This window comes from Mirounga leonina, unplaced genomic scaffold, assembly GCF_011800145.1.
Source record: "Mirounga leonina isolate KUSES-001 unplaced genomic scaffold, KU_Mleo_1.0 Mir_53, whole genome shotgun sequence".
In the NCBI taxonomy this organism is placed as follows: Eukaryota; Metazoa; Chordata; class Mammalia; order Carnivora; family Phocidae; genus Mirounga; species Mirounga leonina.
In genome coordinates, this window is record NW_023270807.1 from 99,734,797 (window position 1) to 99,754,603 (window position 19,807).

The window sequence follows — 19,807 nt, forward strand, 5'->3', positions numbered from 1 at the left end:
AATGTAAAATTTATGAACACTCTGGAAAACAGTTCAGTAGTTTCTTAAAAATCTAAAGATGCAATTATCATATGACAGAGCAACTGCACTCTTAGGCTTTTACCCAAGAGAAATAAAGACTTATGTTTAAACAAAAATCAACAGCAGCTTTATTTATCGTAGTCCAAAACCATGAAAAACCTAGATGTCCTTCAATGGGTGAATGGCTAAACTGTGGTACATCCATACTGTGGAATACCAACAATAACAATGGATGAAATACTGATATAGTCAACAACCTGAAAGAATCTTCAAAGAATTACACTGAGTGGTGGAAAAAAGCCAACCCCAAAAGGCTACATAATTTCACTTATATAAAATTCTTGAAATGACCAAAATTATAGGAATGAGAACAGGATAGTGGTTGTTAGAGGTAAAGGACGGAATAGGAGGTAAGGAAGTGGGTATGCCTATAAAAGGGCAACATGAGGGATCCTTGTGATGGGCATGTTCTGTATCTTTACTGTGTTAGTGTCAATATTCTGGAAAATGTTACCATTCAGAGAAACTGGATAAAGGGTACCATAAGATCTCTCTGCTTATTTCTTACAACTGCATGTGAACCTATAATGATCTTCAAAATTAGAAGTTTAGGGGCGCCTGGGTGGCTCAGTTGGTTAAGCAACTGCCTTCAGCTCAGGTCATGATCCTGGAGTCCCGGGATCAAGTCCCGCACGGGGCTCCCTGCTCAGCGGGGAGTCTGCTTCTCCCTCTGACCCTCCCCACTCTTGTGCTCTCTCTCGCTCTCTCCCATTCTTTCTCTCTCAAATAAATAAAATCTTTTAAAAATTTGTTCAAAATTAGAAGTTTAATTAATGACAATAAAGTAGCCAGAAAGAAAAGACACAGTAACCTCCAAAAGAATGACATTTGGAATGGCAATAGATTTCTCCACAGCAATAGTAAGTCAAAAATGAGTATCTTAGAGCACTGAGAAAAAAATTACTGTCACCTTAGAACTGGGTATATAAAAAAATCAACTTTAAAGAACATGGGGGAATTAAAAACACTTTTGATAAACAAAAACAAAGGGCTTAGCCACCAACAGACTTGGCTAAAGGGACATCAAAGATATGCTTCAGAAAGTAGGAAAATTATCCTAGGTGGGAGGTCCGAGATGCAAGAAGACAAGTGAGTAAAGAAACTGATTTAACACATGGGCAAATCTAAACAATTACCAGTATAAAAACAATAATAACCATAGGGTCTAATCTGCAAGGTTAAAAATCACAAGCTAAGACTAAAATACTGGAGAGATTGTAGTGCAAAAGTTGGAAGACGGACAATTTAAACTTTAAGATTCCCAAGATCATTAAAAAAAAAAAAAAAAAAAGATTCCCAAGATCTTCAGTTAGAGAGAAAGGTGAAGATACCTACATAACACTTGAAATGCAGATGGTAAAATTCAAAGGCAATTCCCCTAGTTAAAAAAATATGGGGGGGGAGAGGTGTGTAGAATTTTCTTTTACTGTTTTAAATTAGAAAAATTAGGTGGGGAGGGGTGCCTAGTTGGCTCAGACAGTTGAGCATCCGACTTGATTTTGGCTCAAGTCGTGATGAGATCCAGCCTCGAGTTGGGCTCCATGCTCAGCTGGGAGTCTGCTTGAGATTCTCTCTCCCTCTCCTCCTACCCCTCCCCCCCCACCCACATGCTCTAAATAAACAGATAAATAAAATCTAAAAAAAGAAAAAGGAAAGTGGGGGGGGAAACAGAACTGAAAAGGCACAAAATAAGGTGGTAGGAATAAATCCAAATATATCAGTAAACAATTAAGATTAAACCCATCAATTAAAGTTAAAATTATGTTAAAAAATAATCCAGCTATATATTGTTTCAGAGGCACACTAAAACATAAGGTGTAAAATAAAAGTAAAAAAAGGATAGTAAAAAATCTACCAGATATATTAGAAACAATTTCATACCAATAAATTGAAAACTTCAATGAAAATAACAAATTCCCAGAAAAAATGTAATAACAAAAATAACTAAACACTTGAAAGAAACAGAAAGGCTAGTAATTCTATAATCATTGAAATCTAATAGTAAAGAAACTTTCTCACAGAGGAAATATAAAGTTCAGACAATGTCATAGGCAAGCTCTACCTAATTTTCAAGGACCAATTTTCAAGGAATGGATAATTTACATCTTTTTCTTCTCTTTGAAGAGAATAGACAAAAAGAGAGAGAAAACACTAACTGATTCTATAACCTGGACATCAAAACCAGAAAAGAGTAACACAAACAAGGGAAAATTATAGGCCAACTTCATCACTGTACTAGAAATCATAGCCAGCAAGCACTAAAAGAACACCACCACTATAAATAAGTATATACATATATTTTTTAAAGATTTTATTTATTTATTTGAGAGAGTGAAAGAAAGAGAGCATGAGAGAGGGGAGGGTCAGAAGGAGAAGCAGACTCCCTGCTGAGTGGGGAGCCTGATGTGGGGCTCGATCCCGGGACTCCAGAATCATGTCCTGAGCTAAAAGCATAACTGAGTGAGCCACCCAGATGCCTCAAGTATATACACTTTTTTTTAAAGATTTTATTTATTTATTTGACAGAGAGAGACACAGCAAGAGAGGAACACAAGCAGGGGGAGTGGGAGAGGAAGAAGCAGGCTTCCCGCCGAGCAGAGAGCCCAGTGCGGGGCTCGATCCCAGGACCCTGGAATCATGACCTGAGCTGAAAGCAGACGCTTAGCTGACTGAGCCACCCAGGCGCCCCAGTATATACATATATTTTTTTTAAGATTTATTTTATTTATTTGACAGAGAGAGAGACAGCAAGAGCAGGAACACAAGCAGGGGGTGTGGGAGAGGAAGAAGCAGGCTTCCCGCAGAGCAGGGAGCCCGATGCGGGGCTCGATCCCAGGACCCAGGGATCATGACCTGAGCCGAAGGCAGACGCTTAACGACTGAGCCACCCAGGCGTCCCTATACATATTTTTAAAAATAACTTTAAAAATGGGAAAGAGGAAAGAAAAAAAAAAAACAATGTATTTGCAAATAACATTATCATCCACATAAAAGACCCCAAAAAACCCTAGAGACCAATTCTAAATATAAGACTTTTGTAAAATGGCTGGATATTAAGGGCAGTGATCAAAAACCACTTGTGTACTCACTTCAGTAGCACATATACTGGAATTGGAACAGAGATTGGCACGGACCCTGCACAAGAATGACATGAAAATTAGCAAAGCGTTCCATATTTTCATTTTTGCAATGTTTCTGTAAATCTCAAATTATCTCAAAATCAAAAGTTGAAAGAAATGTGCCACCTCATAGGTCAGGAAACAAAATCATATGTTTAAAAGATACTATTTAGGGGCGCCTGGGTGGCTCAGGCGGGTGTCTGCCTTTGGCTCAGGTCATGATCTCAGGATCCTGGGATGGAGCCCGGTATCCATCCAGCTTCCTGCTCCACGGGGAGGCTGCTTCTCCCTCTCCCTCTGCTTGTGCTCTCTCTCTCAAATAAATAAATAAATAAATAAAATCTTTAAAAAGAATACTATTTATAATAGAACAGAATAGAATCAAATCTTATTCATAAAAGTTACAGAAGCTAGGAGTAAATCTAAGGAAAACTTCATAAGGAAAATCCTAAAAGGTTCAAGAACTGGAGGGCTATGCTATTTTTATGAATAGGAAGATCTAATATTATGATGTTGTTTTTTCCACACAAGTTCCTATTGTTTGAATGCAAATGCAATTAAAATCCCAACAGAATTCTTTGGGAAACCAGGGAAGCTGATTCCAAAATTGCACAAAACAAAGGGCATAGGCATTACTAATAAAACAGGTGAGGGGACTTGCTTAAAGACTTTCTATAGTCACAGAAATGTAGATGTTTGGTACTGGTAGTGGGATAAACAAACCGATGGAACAGAGAGCCCATGAAACAAAATCCACTTATATATGGAAATGTATATGACAGAAGTGGAAGGGTAGATCAACAGGGAATAGATGAACCATTTACTAATGGGTTTTGGACAACTGGTTGTATCACGGTTTTTAAAAAAGGTAATTTTTTTATTGTATCACACCATATACATACACACATACAATGTAGATTAAAGATTTAAATGTAAAGAACAAAACTTTACTATTGTATCTTAAAAATCATGAGTATTGAATTTTATCAAGTCTCTTTTCTAAATGTATAAAATAATCAGTTATTTTCCCTTTATTCTGTTAATGCATTTAATTACAATGATAGATTGACTCGTGCCGAACCATTCTTCCATTTCCAAATAATTTTTTTAATTAAAAAAAAAAAAAACCAAAGCTTTACTTACAAATTTTAGAATATAGGAGAATGTCTTTATTAAGGATTTCTTAAACAAAATACAAAAAGCACAAAACACACAGAAAAAGGCTAATAAATCTGACATTTAACTTAAAAATTTCTGCCTAAAATATATAACCTAATTCTAATCAAACATTTAGACCTAACTTCCAGTTTATAGGAAACAGAAGAGCTAGAACACACCATGAAGATACCATCAAGTAATTCCCAGAATCTGAAACATTCTATGAAATATTCTGGCCCGAACTCTTCAAAAAGTCAATGTCATTAAAAAAAAAAAGAGGTGGGATGGATGGGTAAGAAACTTCTAGATTAAGAAAATAAAAATGACAAGAACAACATGCAATGCATGAACCTTGAGTTTGGGTTTAAAAACAAATCAACACCTAAAAATGGTATTCTTGAGACAATCAGGGAAATTCAAATATAGACTATGTGTTATATATTATGGGATTATTGTTACTTTTCTTTTTTAAGTAATCTCTACACCCAACGTGGGGCTGCAACTCATGACCCTGAGATCGAGTTGCATGCTCTACCGACTGAGCCAGCCAGGCACACTTATTGTTAATTTTCTCAAGTGTGATAATATTATTGTTAATTTTCTCAAGTGTGGTTATACAGGATACTTGCTTTTTAAGAAATGCATGGTGAAATACTGAAAAGTGAAAGGTCATGATGTTTTCAATTTACTTACAAACTGTTCAACAATAAAGTGTTATTGACTGTTAAATCTGGATGGAAGGTATACGGATGTTCATTATTTTCGTGTTTCTATGTATTATGAAACTTTTCATATTACAAAGTTGAGGAGACATTCATAACTTGTGCTCTTCCAAGGGCATCAATAAAAAGGTGAAAAAATAAGCCACAAACTGAGAGAAAATGTTTACAACATCTAATCGTAATAATGGATTAGTACCACAGTCCTTAAGAAAAACTCCTTGAAGAATTCTGTAAGAAAGACAGTAACTTCACATAAAATGGGCAAGACATGTAAAACGTCACAGAGAGCAACTGGGAATGAATATAATACATACGAAAAGGGGCGCCTGGATGGCTCAGTCGTTAAGCGTCTGCCTTCGGCTCAGGTCATGATCCCAGGGTCCTGGGATCGAGCCCCCATTGGGCTCCCTGGTCCGCGGGAAGCCTGCTTCTCCCTCTCCCACTCCCCCTGCTTGTGTTCCCTCTCTCGCTGTGTCTCTCTGTGTCAAATAAATAAAATCTTTAAAAAAAAAATACATACCAAAAAATGCTCAACCTTGTTAGCATTTAAGAAATGCAAATTTAGGGTGCCTGGGTGGCTCAGTTGGTTAAGCGACTGCCTTCGGCTCAGGTCATGATCCTGGAGTCCTGGGATCGAGTCCCGCATCGGGCTCCCTGCTCAGCAGGGGGTCTGCTTCTCCCTCTGACCCTCCTCCCTCTCATGCTCTCTGTCTCTCATTCTCTCTCTCACAAATAAATAAAATCTTAAAAAAGAAAGAAATGCAAATTTAAATAGCGAGATTTCCACTCAGGCCAAAAAGAAGTGACAGGACCAGGATTTACCTTCCCCGTTTTAAACAATTAAAGATCTGCTGCCAAGTTTTTCAGGCGCTGGACAGCAGCCAGCGCAAGCCAGTGACTCTTGAGAGAAGGAAAACCAACAAGAAAGTGACAACTGCCTGAGCTAACTGTGCGACTTCTACACTGTAGCACTATGACGGGTGTGACTCTGAAGAGCCTGGGAGTCTCTGGGGGGAGAGAGTTGGCAGAGCCAAGATGCAGTTTGTAGGGCAGAGTAGTGGAAAGAGGACGGAACTACAGAGGGAGAGTTCCACATCTACAGAGGGTTTGCCTGAGTCTTCAGCTGAATCCTAATCCGTGTATACACAGGAGGAAACTACCCGAAGGTGGGAAAGAACCACCAGAAAAGAGCAGGCAGCACAACCTGGGAGCTCATATAGGGCTCAAAATTGTTCTTGTTCCCAACAGCCAGAGAGGAGAAATCTCCTAAGAGACTAAGCAAAGGGGAGATTATTCAGAGGGTATTACCTCAGTAGTGAGCCAAATTAGCCCTAAAAGCTCTTCTGGTCCTACCTCATTATACTTAAAAGGCAAGCTATGAAAGGATCAGACTGTTTCCAAGTAACTTAATTATGTTCCAGAAAAAGCTCAATATATTTAAAGGAACACAAGAACTCTAGTACACAGCAATGTAAAATCCAAAAATTACCAGTGAAAAGTAAATTACAACTCAATAATGGGTGGGGAAAAAATCAATCAATAGAAATAGACCAGAAATGATACCAATGACAGAATGATCAAGTACATTAGCACAGCTATTATTAACGTACTCCAGGTGTTTAAAAAAAAAAAAAATGGAGGAAAGCATGAGCCTGTTAAGGAAAAGCATGGGGGATATAAAAAAGACCCAAATGGAACTTCTAAAATTAAAAAATTACGTGTGAGGTGAAAAATAAACTGGATGGGATTAACAGAAGATTAGATACTTGAGGAGAAAAGATTAATGAACTTGAGGACACAGCCATGGAAACTACTCAATATGGAACAGGAGAAAAAGCCTTCACCCAAATGGAGCATCGGTATAATGTGTGACAACATCAGATGGCCTAACATACAAGTCATTGGAGTCTTAGGAGAGGAGTGAGAGGAGGGGAGGGACAGAAAAAAACTGAATAAATAATACCCATAGTTTTTCCAAATTTGGTGAAAACCATAAACCTGTAGGTAAACAGCCCCAGCAGAAGAAACATGAAAAAAAACTACACCAAGCACATCATAATCAAATTGCACAACAGCAGTGATAAAGAGAAAACAGTAAAAGCAGCCAGAGAAAAAGAACAAGTTACATATAGAAGAACAAATATAAGAATAATAGTAGTCTTCTTGCTGGAAACCACAAGAAGGTACCACTAAGCATTCACTACATTGGCAAAATTTAAAAGTCTGAAACTAAGATGTGTTTGAGATGATGTAAAACAAAGGTAATTCACATAGAGCTGGTCGGGGTATAAACTGGTTCAGCCACTGCAGAATATAATTTGGCATTATCTTGTAAAGATGAAAATATTCATACCATGTGAGCAAGCAATATCACTCCTAGATACAGAATGTTCATAGCAGCACTGTTTGCAATAGCAAAAACAAAAACAAACCAACAACTCCAAATGTCCATTAACAGAAGAATGGGTAAATTGCGGTCTATTCGTACAATACTATAAAGCAATAAAAATGAATGACTCTCTAAAAATACTAAGTTGAAAAAAGCAAGTCACAGAAGTAAACATACATTATGCCATTTATATAAAATTCAGAAACATACAAAATTTAACATTTCATTTCAGAATACATACATTGGTGTAAAACTATAACAAGCAAGAGAATGACAAATACAAAATTCAGAATAATCATCACTTGAGGAGAGAGCATAAAGAAAGTTTCTAAAATGCAGGTGATATTCTATTTCTTAAGCTGGCTCATGGGCACACAAATATTTACTATTCTTTATACCTTATATATACATGTTTGTGAATTTTTGTAAGTATGAAATACTTCATTTAAAAAAAAGAAGAGTGGAAAATGTGAAAGACTTTAAAAATGAAGACTACTGTTTATGTATAACAATAAAATTAGTGTAAAAAAGTATACAAAGAAAATGTTCAGTTTTTTATTGTCTTTCTGTGCCCTATACAATCAGTATCAACTGAAAAGGGCCATAACCCTAGTGTGAAAAAAAGCAACAAGCAGAGTCTTTAACGGCTTTGACACAAAATCTGAATAGCTGATGCTCTAAGTTAGACAACAGTGAATGCATTAGCCACTCATGTCTGATTCCTCATTTTTCATCTGTACTTAGATTTTTCTTTATCTTTGGATTTCTTGGGACTCCTGCTTCGGTCTCTCTTTTTACTCCGTTCTCTTTCGTAGGGGTCAGTCTGATATTTGGATTTGTGACTATTACTATAGTGGCCGTCCCTTTCTCGAGATCGGCTACGACTTCGGTTTTGAGGTCGGTCTCTCTTTTCACTCTTCTGTTTCTCCCAACAGCTTTCTTCTTCTTCATAGTGACCAAACCCCATCTCCCTGTAGATATCCTGTCAAAGGAATGGAGAGAGAGTTACAAGTGAATCCGTAAAATAATTTTATAGGTACTGTCAATTAATAAAACTCAGAAAGTCTACCATAGCAAGAAGCTATAACAGCTCAAATTTGACCACCACCACTAATCCCAAGAATCTCATAAATTAGAAAGCAAAAATAATTCAGAAAAAGACTTAATCATTTTTCTTATCAATCTCATTGCTTTGTAACTACTACTTCAGCTGAACTGAAGGATCAGATCCAAAAACAAAGAACTGAAATCCACCCAACTGAAATTAGAACAACTGTTTAGAGAAAATCGCAATACCAAGAATTCTGGCTGTGGCTGGTCACCTTTCTACCCCTCCCTCCTCCACTCCCCAGTTGATCTGCAATGGAATTACTAAAATTCCCATAAAAACCCTATAAGGAAGACATTTAAATAACATAGCCAGAAGAGGTTTTAGACAAGTCGATAAAACAGATACTGCATACTTTAGTCTGAGTGATTATTTTTAAAGTGTTTATTTTATAACAACTCTTCAAATCTTCAAATATATTTTCCTTGTTTATATTAGGCTGATGTATGTTTTTTATTAAAATCATTTATTGGGGCGCCTGGGTGGCTCAGTCAGTTAAGCATCTGACTCTTGGTTTTGACTCAAGTAATGATCTCATGGGTCAGGCTCTACACTCGGAGGGGAGTCTGCCTGAGATTCCCTCTGCCCCTCCCCCTGCATGTGCATGCACTCTTTCTCTAATAAGGAACTCTTTAAAAAATAATAAATAAATAAATAAATAAAATCATTTATTTACATATTTCTTTTAAAATGAGTTAAGAAACAATGGGCCACCAGAGTAGATACATTAAATTCTTTTGCGGGGGGGGCGGTGAGAGAGATAGAGACAGAGACAGAGAGAGGAGGGGGGTAGAGGGAGAGAATCTTAAGCAGGTGAGCCACCCAGTGACCCTAAATTCTATTCTTACTAATTTTTAAGTAACAATACTAATTTTCCTATATGAAGAGGGCTAGTTACAACAATTCTATTTCTGTTTGTGTTCTATCCCTAATTAAAATGACTATCTTGGGGGCACCTGGGTGGCTCAGTTGGTTGAACATCTGACTCTTCATCTCAGCTCAGGTCTTGATCTCAGGGTCATGAGTTCAAGACCTGCCTTGGACTCCACACTGGGCATGGAGCCCACTTAAAAAAATAAAGTAAAATAAAATGAGTATCTCAGCAAGTGGCCCAAATCTAAAGAGACCAGAGCCAATGTTCTTTCAAGAGACAGTTCATAAAATTCAACTTCCTTAAAAGATTTCTCTCAGAGGAAAGCAAAATCCTAAGGATTGAGTTCCCAAGGGTCCCAACTCTACCACAGACATTATTAAAATAGATGTAGGGGCACCTGGGTGGCTCAGTTGGTTAAGCCACTGCCTTCGGCTCAGGTCATGATCCTGGAGTCCCAGGATCGAGTCCCATATCGGGCTCCCTGCTCAGCAAGGAGTCTGCTTCTCCCTCTGACCCTCCCCCCTCTCATGCTCTCTCTCTCTCATTCTCTCTCTCTCAAATAAATAAAATCTTTAAAAAAAATTAAAAATAAATAAATAAATAAAATAGATGTAAATGTCAAGCTTTCAAATCTAGAGTGATGAATACCCATGGTTAAGGACTGGGTTTTAAGCAAAGGATTCATAATTATTCGATGTATTGTCTAGATACTGTATATTACACCTGGCATGGAGATTGCAGCATGTGGAAATAGATCTAACATGATTGTTATAATCAGTGTTTGTGGAATACAACTTTATAAACTGTTTCATGATTTCCTGCACAATCCCTAAATAGTTATTCTCACTCTGTAAGAGTCCCAGAGGTAGAAAGTGAGTACTTGGTTTAACTCTTTAACTACTACTTTCTAGCAATATATGACAGCCCTAGATAAAAGAATTTTTTGTGCTTCCTGTAACATATACAAAATGTAAATATCTGTGTACTATTCTGTCTGTATACTTAACTCCTGTATTGGTTGAGACAACAAACTTTTAAAATGGAGAGACTGCTAACTGATGTATAAGTATAAAATCTTTAGTAATTATACAAAGAGGCACTTAAGTGCTTTGAGTGTTTACAATAAGAGAGAAGGAGATAAAAGATTATACAGTATTTAATTCTTTGAAAAACTTGATGAAGCTGAAAATCTGAAATGCACTGAAACCTTAAAACCTCTCCTACTTGGGAGTATTTTTCAAAGCTATACAAGCTTTAAAGTTGGGCAGCTCTAGGTTCAAATGGTCTTTGCCATTTAGGAGATGTGTCAAACAAGAAATAATCTTGAGGTTAGATTTACCAGGGAAGGTTTCATAGAGAAGTTAGGACTTGAGATTAGCCTCAAAGAATGAGTGGGTTTGGCTGTGGATTGGCTGCAAGAAGGCTAATGCACGGAGTAGAAGTGAAAACTGAAAAGCAAGGAAGAATCAGCACCATGTTCATGAAGAGGAAAAGGTCAGATGGCTGGATGAAGCCATATCAGAACTGATCCTTTAAGTATGTGTTAGCACAGTGCTAAGTGCTTCTGGAGTACAATATGACCCTCATTCTAGCAAATAAGGAAAGTGAGACTCAAGAGATCTGTACAGGGTGGAGATAATTTTTTAATTGATCAGTAACTTGACATATAAAATTGAAAAGGGGGTGGTACAGAATAATGAAGAAAACCCATACCTGACTGAATCAATATAATGTTAAAGTTCTAGCTCTCTCATTAAACTACAAAGGGCCACAGGCCTGTGGGGTCAGGATCTTTACATCTAAGGGGAAGGGAATGAATTAGATGGGCTGTAAGTCCCTTCCAGTAGAGACTTTAAAAAAATTCTATCATTTTATACACTTAAGCCATAAGACAAAATGACTAAACTAGTATGTGGCTAAAAAGGAAAGAAAAAACACCATAAAATGGCCAAATTTATTTATTTTTTAAGTGGACAATTTAAAGCAATCACCTTAACCTATCCAATGATTTCATGTAAAGCAGTCCAAAAAAATCTAAACTAAAAGCTATCCTTGCTCAGGTCTCTAGGAGTAAATCAAAGATTTAGTTAAATCTAAATCACTAAAATAACATTAACTGATCAAAATGACAGCAAAAATAGAGTCCCCAATTATAAGAATAATAAACACCTACGAAAGCCACAGAGGAGGACTGACAACCAGGATGCATACTTCTCAGCCAGGCAACCCACAGCCGAAAACTCACTTCCTGGAACCCCAGTAAAACCCAAACCTCAACAACATAGTAACCATCTCTGGAATAAAGACATGAGGTGGAAAAATTAAACACAGAAGTTTTCAAATTGAACAGTAAGGCTGTCACTCAATAAAAAACAAAGAACTTGAAGAAATAAGTTAAAATATTCTTAGGAAACTAGGCCCACCAAGCAAAATACCAACAAATAGGAAAATCTGAGCTACACCTGAGAATAACCTAGTACTGAAAATTCCCTTTAATGATTATATTTTTGAGACTGAAATCAAAAGGATAAAAATCAGAATAATAAAACAAAAAATTGGGCCCACTAAACTGTTAAATACAGACGCTATTTTATTGGAAAGAAAATTAGGATACTTGTATTATTAAATCAAAGTACAAAATCAAAAAACATTTGCTTTGAGGGGAGAAATAAGTTAGGAGATTATTAGTTGGAACTTAACAATTTTGTAATTGCCAACTGATTTAAAATTATTTTTAAAAGTTCTAACCACATTCCCCCAAAAAACTACTTGATGGCTTTTACTCCATGCCAAAAAGAAAAATATTTTCTATTGTAAAGTTTTAAAGTAATCAAACAGCAGGATAAAAAAAGATGCACAAAAGGGATGCACAAAATCAGAGACTTAAAATGCAGCCAGATTTTAGATTTCTTGGACCTCTGATTATTGCAAATAGACCAACATACTGCACGTCAGGCCTAAACTCACTGAGGAGTCCCTGTGCCAGTGCAGGACGGGAAGCCGCGGCTAAAAAAACATGGACGGTGGTCCGGGGTGACGCAGGGGGCGGAGATCAACGAGTTCCAGTGGAAAACATGCGAAATATTCATAGAAATGTGACGCAGCCACCATTTCAAAAGACTGGGGTGGTCTCAGGCCAAACTAATACGTACAGAAATTAAGAGGGAGCTGTGCCAGGCGGATGACACTGGACTATCACACGAGGAGACCAATTTTATCCGACTAGCAACAGAAAACCGCCAGCAATGTACTCCAGGTCAGAGCAGCAGCGAGCGGCTAGGAGAACAAGCCCGGATTCACACTGTGGCTCTGCCACTGATCAGCGCTGTAAAACCAGGGCAAGTCACTTAAACTCTTCAGTTTTCACTTTCTCGGTTGTGAAATGGGGAAAATCGTATCCACCTCACACTGTACGCACACAGACGCCACCGTCACTGATTCATGTGCGTCTTAGTTGGGAGAACTGAGGAACCGAGGAAAGGTGTGACTTAAACACTGAGGGCAGGGCATGAACGAGGGCACTCTTTAAACAGCAAAAAGGCTATGGAAAAAGAGAGGTCCTCAAGATGACAGCGAGGAGTAGGAATACATGCTAGCTAGAACAGAGGAAACTAAGAATATTATATATAAAATACATATCTGCTGAAATTTTTTAAAAATGAAGAACAACCCATGAAACACACTGAGGGGCTGCCGTGGGGGCAGAAGTGAAGGGTAGGGGGAAGAATCTAGGTTCTTCACACGTACCGCTTCGCAGACTTTACTTTGGAAGCATGCAAGAAATTTTTAAAACTACAAAACACACAAAAAATTATTTAAAGCAATCTCTAGGCGCCTGGGTGGCTCAGATGGTTAAGCGTCTGCCTTCGGCTCAGGTCATGATCTCAGGGTCCTGGGATCGAGTCCCGCATCGGGCTCCCTGCTCCTTGGGAGCCTGCTTCTCGCTCTGCCTCTCTCTCTCTCATGAATAAATAAATAAAATCTTTAAAAATAAAAAATAAAAAATAAAGCAATCTCTAAACACTGAAAAGAAACAAATTAATTAAAATATGAATCCAGTGAACGGCCTTACCACAGAAACTATTCTGATTTAAAACACAGTAATTCAAAAAAAGAATAATCATGACAAAACACAGTAATTTGACTGTAATAGTAAAATAACAGCCATGTAGAAAATGTGTGCACACACACTTCTCTTCACTTAATCTTGACAACATGCCTGTGAGATAAGTATAACCTCAATTTCACCGAGGAGGCAGCTGTGGCTCAGAAAGCGCAGGACCTTGTTGAGGTCACATCAATGGCTAGTGGTGCAGAAACTTCCACCTGGCTTCTCTGAAGCCAATCCTGCACTTTGCCAACCATACTACATCTCTCCTTCCCTGGGTCTTTGCTTGACGTGCCATTCTCACCATCTTGAATTTTCACCCTCTCACCTCTGCCTACTAAGATCTCTTTACCCACCAGGCCCTGCTCCAAAGTCCTCCCATGGTAACACAAAAGCAAGGGGCTGTCCTGTAATTTGCTTTTCATTTAACTGAGAGCCAAAACGCAGGCTAGAAATGACTTCTCACTAGAACCAATTTTCTTTGAGGAATTATTAGTATCACTGTCTTAGAAAATGTATTGTTGGGGCACCTGGGTGGCTCAGTCAGCTGAGGGTCTGACTTCGACTTCCGCTCAGGTCATGATCTCAGGGTCCTGCGATTAAGCCCCCTGTCAGGCTCTGAGCTCAGCAGGCAGTCTGCTTATCTCTCTGCCCCTCCCCTGCTAGTGATGGTTCTCCCTCTTTCTCTCTCTTTCATACACACACAAATAAATAAATAAATCTTAAAAAAAAAAGAACATGTATTGTTCAAGAACACATTTGGGATGATCAAGTTAAGTATGAGTGCTCTTTTTATTTCAGATACACAATATGGAAGGGCATAAATGTTTCACAGGTCTTAAAACTTCAAGAGCCGGGAGCCTGAGTGGCTCAGTCGGTTAAGTGACTGCCTTTGGCTCAGGTCATGATCCCAGTGTTCTGGGATCAAGCCCTGCATCGGGCTCCCTGCTCAGCAGGGGAGTCTGCTTCTCCCCCTCCCCCTGCTCATGCTCTCTCTTTCAAATAAATAAATAAAAATCTTTAAAAAATATATAAATAATAAAAAATAAATTAAAAAAAAAAACAACTTCAAGAGCTGTAAGTACTATCCATAGCACTTGGTGGTAAGTTAAAATGACAAATGAGCACTTTTTCAGCACAACCACACTTGCACCTGATGGGAGTTAACTAAGTGTCCACAGGTTCAGAAATCACTCGTTTCACAATATGGAACTGGATGATATACTAAGTTACTCTGAAAACAATCTTTTATCATTTGTGAGATACATTCTCAAAAACTACAGTCCATCACCCCAGTGAAACCATTCTATGTTCTAGAGTTAGGAACATGGCCACCCTGTTCATAACTATACCCTTACCCCCTATATTATGTCACTCAGAAGCAATTTACAGAGGGATAAAATATTTCTCTCTACAGCTAAGGCTGGACATTACAAGTACCTGATTAGTATTTCTGATCGGCATGTAGTCCTCATCTTCTTTTTCTTCAGAGCAGTGACGAGTTTTCTTCTTGTGTTTTTTACTTGTGTGTGAGTGACTTGATTTTGAATCTTCGGCTTGCTCATCTAGTACAAGATCGTATTTTGCACTGCAGCAGCAGCAGTTAAGGACAGATGTGAGAACTGACACTGATAATACATCAAAACATAAGAATCTGGTAACCAAAGGAGGCCATGAGGCTAAAGGTATTTTTTTAAAGCAAAAAGCACCTCATAGCATAGAGTCTTTTTCTGAAACATATCTACTTCGTATTTTCTTTCAGGAAAAATGGAAAGAACCCTGACCTTAAATAAACAATTAACAACTGGCAAGTGAGTGGGCAAAAAACATGGAGGGCAAAAAAGGCTAAATCCACAAATGAAAATTTAAGTAGCCATAAAAAATAAGGAAACCTATTTGTCAGTAATGAAAAAAACTTAAACTTACAAAATGAGGTAAGTTTCACTGGAAAAAATTAAGATATGACAAACCCCAATGCCAGAGGAGCTACAGGAGATAGAAGATACATTCATGTGACACCTCTTTTGAAGTATTAATTAGTTCAATCCTATAGGAGGAAATTTAGCAATGCCTCGCAAGAGCCGACGTATTTAAATTGAAGAATTTATAAAAGATTAAAATAAGTTAAATGAACAAAGGTATATATAACAATTATTTTTTGTAACAGAAACCGAGAGTAACAAAAGCCTAGTAATAAGGACATTCTTAAATATACTGTAGAACTTCAACAGGATATACAAAGAAAGTTATTAGCAATGATAAGTGAATGCTATGAAAAAAACCAGAAAAGTGTTTATGAAAAATTAAAAGTGGAAAAAGCTTGAAATAAAAATTGTTTATACCATATGGTAATCATAACTTTACAAATCATAAAAGATCAAGATTTGAAAGAAACAACGAGAAATGGTATCATTTGTCTAGATGGTAAATTGTGAGTGGATCTTTTTTTCTTAGTTGAAGTGTAGTTGACATACAATATTGTATTAGTTTCAGGTGTACAACACAGTGACTCAATATTTATAGACATGAGTGAATCTTGTCTTAATTTCACATAAATGTGGTATAAAAATTGTGATAATGTGTTTTAATTCAGAGAGATGTATTTTCTCTAATATACTATTATGTCTTAGAATAAGAGAAAATACAAAACCGTTACACTCTGTTGAAAATAATCTCAAATTCTAAAATAGTGTTTGAGGAAGGCTGACAAGGGCCAGAATAGTGGTTTTCAAAAAAAAAGCTTAGGAGGAAGCCCACCACACAGAGCTGTTTTAGAGGTATGTGCAACTAGAGGAATGGGGGACACACTTCCCTCAGGACCAGAGCGTCGGGTCTGTTTGCACAACACCGCAGCTCTATGCCTTCCTCGGGGACGTCTCACTTCTACATAACATTGAACAGGAAAATGCCGCATCCTCTTGGCTTTTCACAAGATGGCTAAAGATGGCCAGTCAGCCTGTACCATATCCTATTCCTACTCCATTATTTCTAACTTCTTTTCTCCTTTATACTATGTCACACTGTTTCCAGAGTAGCTTCTGGAGCCTCTCCTTTTGCAGGGACAAATTCAACAGCCCTTGCCCAGGATTTCACTCACTGTGTTGCTTTACACATGCAGCTCCCTCCGTCCAAAATCCATTTAGTGTGTCACAGCCAGCATTTTGTAATAATGTAGAATAGAAAACAGAATATATGGCACCTAATAAAAATACTATGGCATTTCTGTTTCAATTATGTGTGCGTGTAAGTGGCCGTACTTGGATTGTGCTGGGCATAACATAAACTGGATTTCTTAAATGATGGATCAAGTCAGAGAAAACAGCCTCCCATCATAGCTCTCCCCCCATATTCAAGGTGCAGCTTTAATGTCACTTCTCTTAGTGTTACCTGAGGGTCCTCCCTGACTCCTCACCTCTGTAAGCCCCATATCCCACAAATGTACTTCTTTGCAACACTCTAGACATATTTATATTTGATTCCTGGTAATTATTTAATGTCTGTTCATCACCCCTCCAACAATAAAACGTAAGGTCTATGAGGGCAGGGGCTATGTTTCACTGCTAAGCTGGGTGTGTAACAGACGCCAAATAAGTACTTGTTGATTATTTACCATATCGCCAAGACACTTGTCACATCTCTTCTCCCTCGCTTACCCACTATCTTCTACTCACTACTACAGGCAACACTTGCATGTGTCAAATCTTTCCAAAGTCCTTTGAATTAACCATAGATTTGTGATCTCTCTGACTTCCTTTCCCCAATTTATTCCCCAAGGTCTACCCCGGCCAAATTAAACTTGCCTTTCCTTTTGTTCTATTTTTAATCTTATTAGTAGTCTAATTTACAATAATTTCACTTTCTCTCAAGATCCATAAAAGTGTATCTCCACCATGCCTTTTTAACTTAAAGCTTATCTAATTATATATTTAAAAAACCCCACTAAACTTAATCTGATTATTAGATTGTCCTCTGAATCTCCTTTCCCTGCCATATTAAAAAAGTCACATAATACATAATATACAAGGTGGGGGGAAAAATATATATATATATCTCTCTTACATATTACAAACACATGTTCTGTCACTCTATTATTGTACCTGAGATTATAAATGCCTTGCTAAAATGAAATCAGTTACCAAGAAAGACTATCTTACTGGGTCAGACTCAAGAATTTCCTTTTTCCTTGTTTAATATTCTGTTTGAGAATAATTAACAATGGTTTGCATCAGGTCATGTCTGTCTTCTCCATTAATTTCAAAAGACTGAAAGCAGACACTGTTCAATACTAGCCACATGTGGTTGTTTAAATTAATTAAAATTAAGCAAACTTTAAAATTCAGTTCCTCAGTCCATTTCACATGTTCAAAAACCACATGTGGTTAGTAGCCACACTGGATGGTGGAGATAGTTTCCATCACTGTAGAAACTTCTACTGGATAGTAACTGAGCTACAGATTTATTCTCAAACATGCCTGGTTTCTTTTCTTAACTTCTAGTAATCTATCATCTTGAATTTAGAACATTTTAATACTACATATTCTTTCTTTTCAGCCTGAACTACTTACCTCTATGAGAGAAAAGATGACACCTCCTTGTACCTTACACTCTATGTCTGTACTTCCTTTTATCTGCCCTACACACGTCCCTTCTGCCAGCTGCAGCTACTAGTGGTTAGCCTAAATTTAATTTCAAAGATTTGTCAAATAAATCTCAAGTGTATTCCATCCATACCTTTTATGATTTTAATATTTCAATCATATCCCCCCTTATGTTCCATCTTTTTAGACTATATCTTAGCTTACTGTTTGGTGTGCTTGCGTGTGAAAGCCTCCTCCTCATGTCAGTACATATCAGACTTCATCCTCCTCTTACACCTCTTACGCCTTACAATGCTTTATGCACTGTAGACAGTCAACACATTTTTTAAAATGAGTATGTAACCAGTCAACCTGATATTCATCTTTCCTTGATGAATACTTGGAAAAGAAATGTCTAAGACAGTGTGGGAGAAAGAATCCCTAAAACACCAACAGGAATTAGGAAACAAAGAAACCATTTACCAGAAAGAATCACAAAAGAAATAACTTTCGCAATGTGAAGAGTGATAGATTTATAATGAGAATATCAATGAACAAATTAAAATGACATAATGTAAATAGTATGTTTCACTGATTTTTACTTGTCTCAACTAAAACTTGGAAGAACCTAAATTAAAATGGTCAAGTCAATGGATTTTTTAATCCTATAAAAGCTAACTCTTGCATACAAATAGGAGCCCAATAAATATTCGTTGCTAGACTGACAATGTACTAAGCAGAAAGAAGCAACCTAATCATGTAAGAGAACAACAGGATTTTGTTAATCTACGTATTTACCATCCAAAGAAGTTAAATATTATGAGGAAGGTTAACACCAAGAATTTAGCGTAGCTACATGAAGAAAATTTCTGAGTATGAGGAATTTAAAACATTACAATTGTATACAAAATACGAATCTTACCTGAAGATTTCAGAGTAAGTGTTAACCTTAACCTAAGAGTAAGGAGGGAAAAGAATTAGGCTAGAGATTTTTTTCAACCCTAACCTTATCCATACATTAGAGAATATACCAAAAAAGAAAAGTTTATGTAAGATGTTGAAACAGGATTACAATAAACTAAACGATGTCTTCACAAACCACTGGATTCAGGAACCTTGTCTTCTACAGACTGTGACTTTTTATAACATATCACACAGTATTCTACACAGAGTGGATGGTCTATACATATTGACTAATTGGTTCTTGTAAAGGATACTCCTGCTTGGGCTTTACTTTATCTTTCAAAACTAAATTAGACGGTTTATCCTGTTCCTTTTCATACTCCTTGAAATCACTCTTGGTGTATTTCCCACCTATTTATTAAAAAAAAAAAAAAAAAAAAGACTTAGTAAAAAAACTCACCTAATTTATTAAAGAACAAAAATTAATTTTAAGAGGTATAATACATCAGCTATTTTATAAGTGGCATATATATTGGCGGACAGAAAAAGGCTGAGAAGAAAACAAAAGAGTAATTCATTCTCCATTACTATTTCAAATGAAACCCGTTTTGCTAAGTAGCTATATGCTGCCACCTAACGATATATGTGAGTATTACAACATCAAACTTTCAAATCCTAAATGATACAGTGAATACATTTCACTGGGAAATAATGCAGTATTTAAGTAGGGCTATTAAGTCCATGAGAAATTTAGGTCCAAAGGAAATT

The 19,807-nt window shown here is 37.1% G+C and overlaps 1 protein-coding gene and 1 pseudogene across 1 annotated transcript in view; one reads left to right on the plus strand and one right to left on the minus strand.

Moving 5' to 3' along the window:
* Positions 1-3,162: 3,162 nt before the first annotated feature.
* On the plus strand, positions 3,163-3,261 carry LOC118001703 (annotated as a pseudogene).
* A 3,803-nt stretch (positions 3,262-7,064) lies between these two features.
* Positions 7,065-19,807, minus strand: part of PPIL4 (peptidylprolyl isomerase like 4) — a 37,474-nt gene continuing 24,731 nt past the window's right edge. Inside the window, exons 11-13 of the mRNA XM_034990983.1 lie at positions 19,354-19,450; positions 15,000-15,147; positions 7,065-8,451 (exon numbers count right to left, since the gene is read on the minus strand). Of these exons, the coding sequence (XP_034846874.1) occupies positions 8,200-8,451; positions 15,000-15,147; positions 19,354-19,450 (497 nt within the window). The 3' untranslated portion in view covers positions 7,065-8,199. The remainder of the gene's footprint in view (positions 8,452-14,999; positions 15,148-19,353; positions 19,451-19,807) is intronic.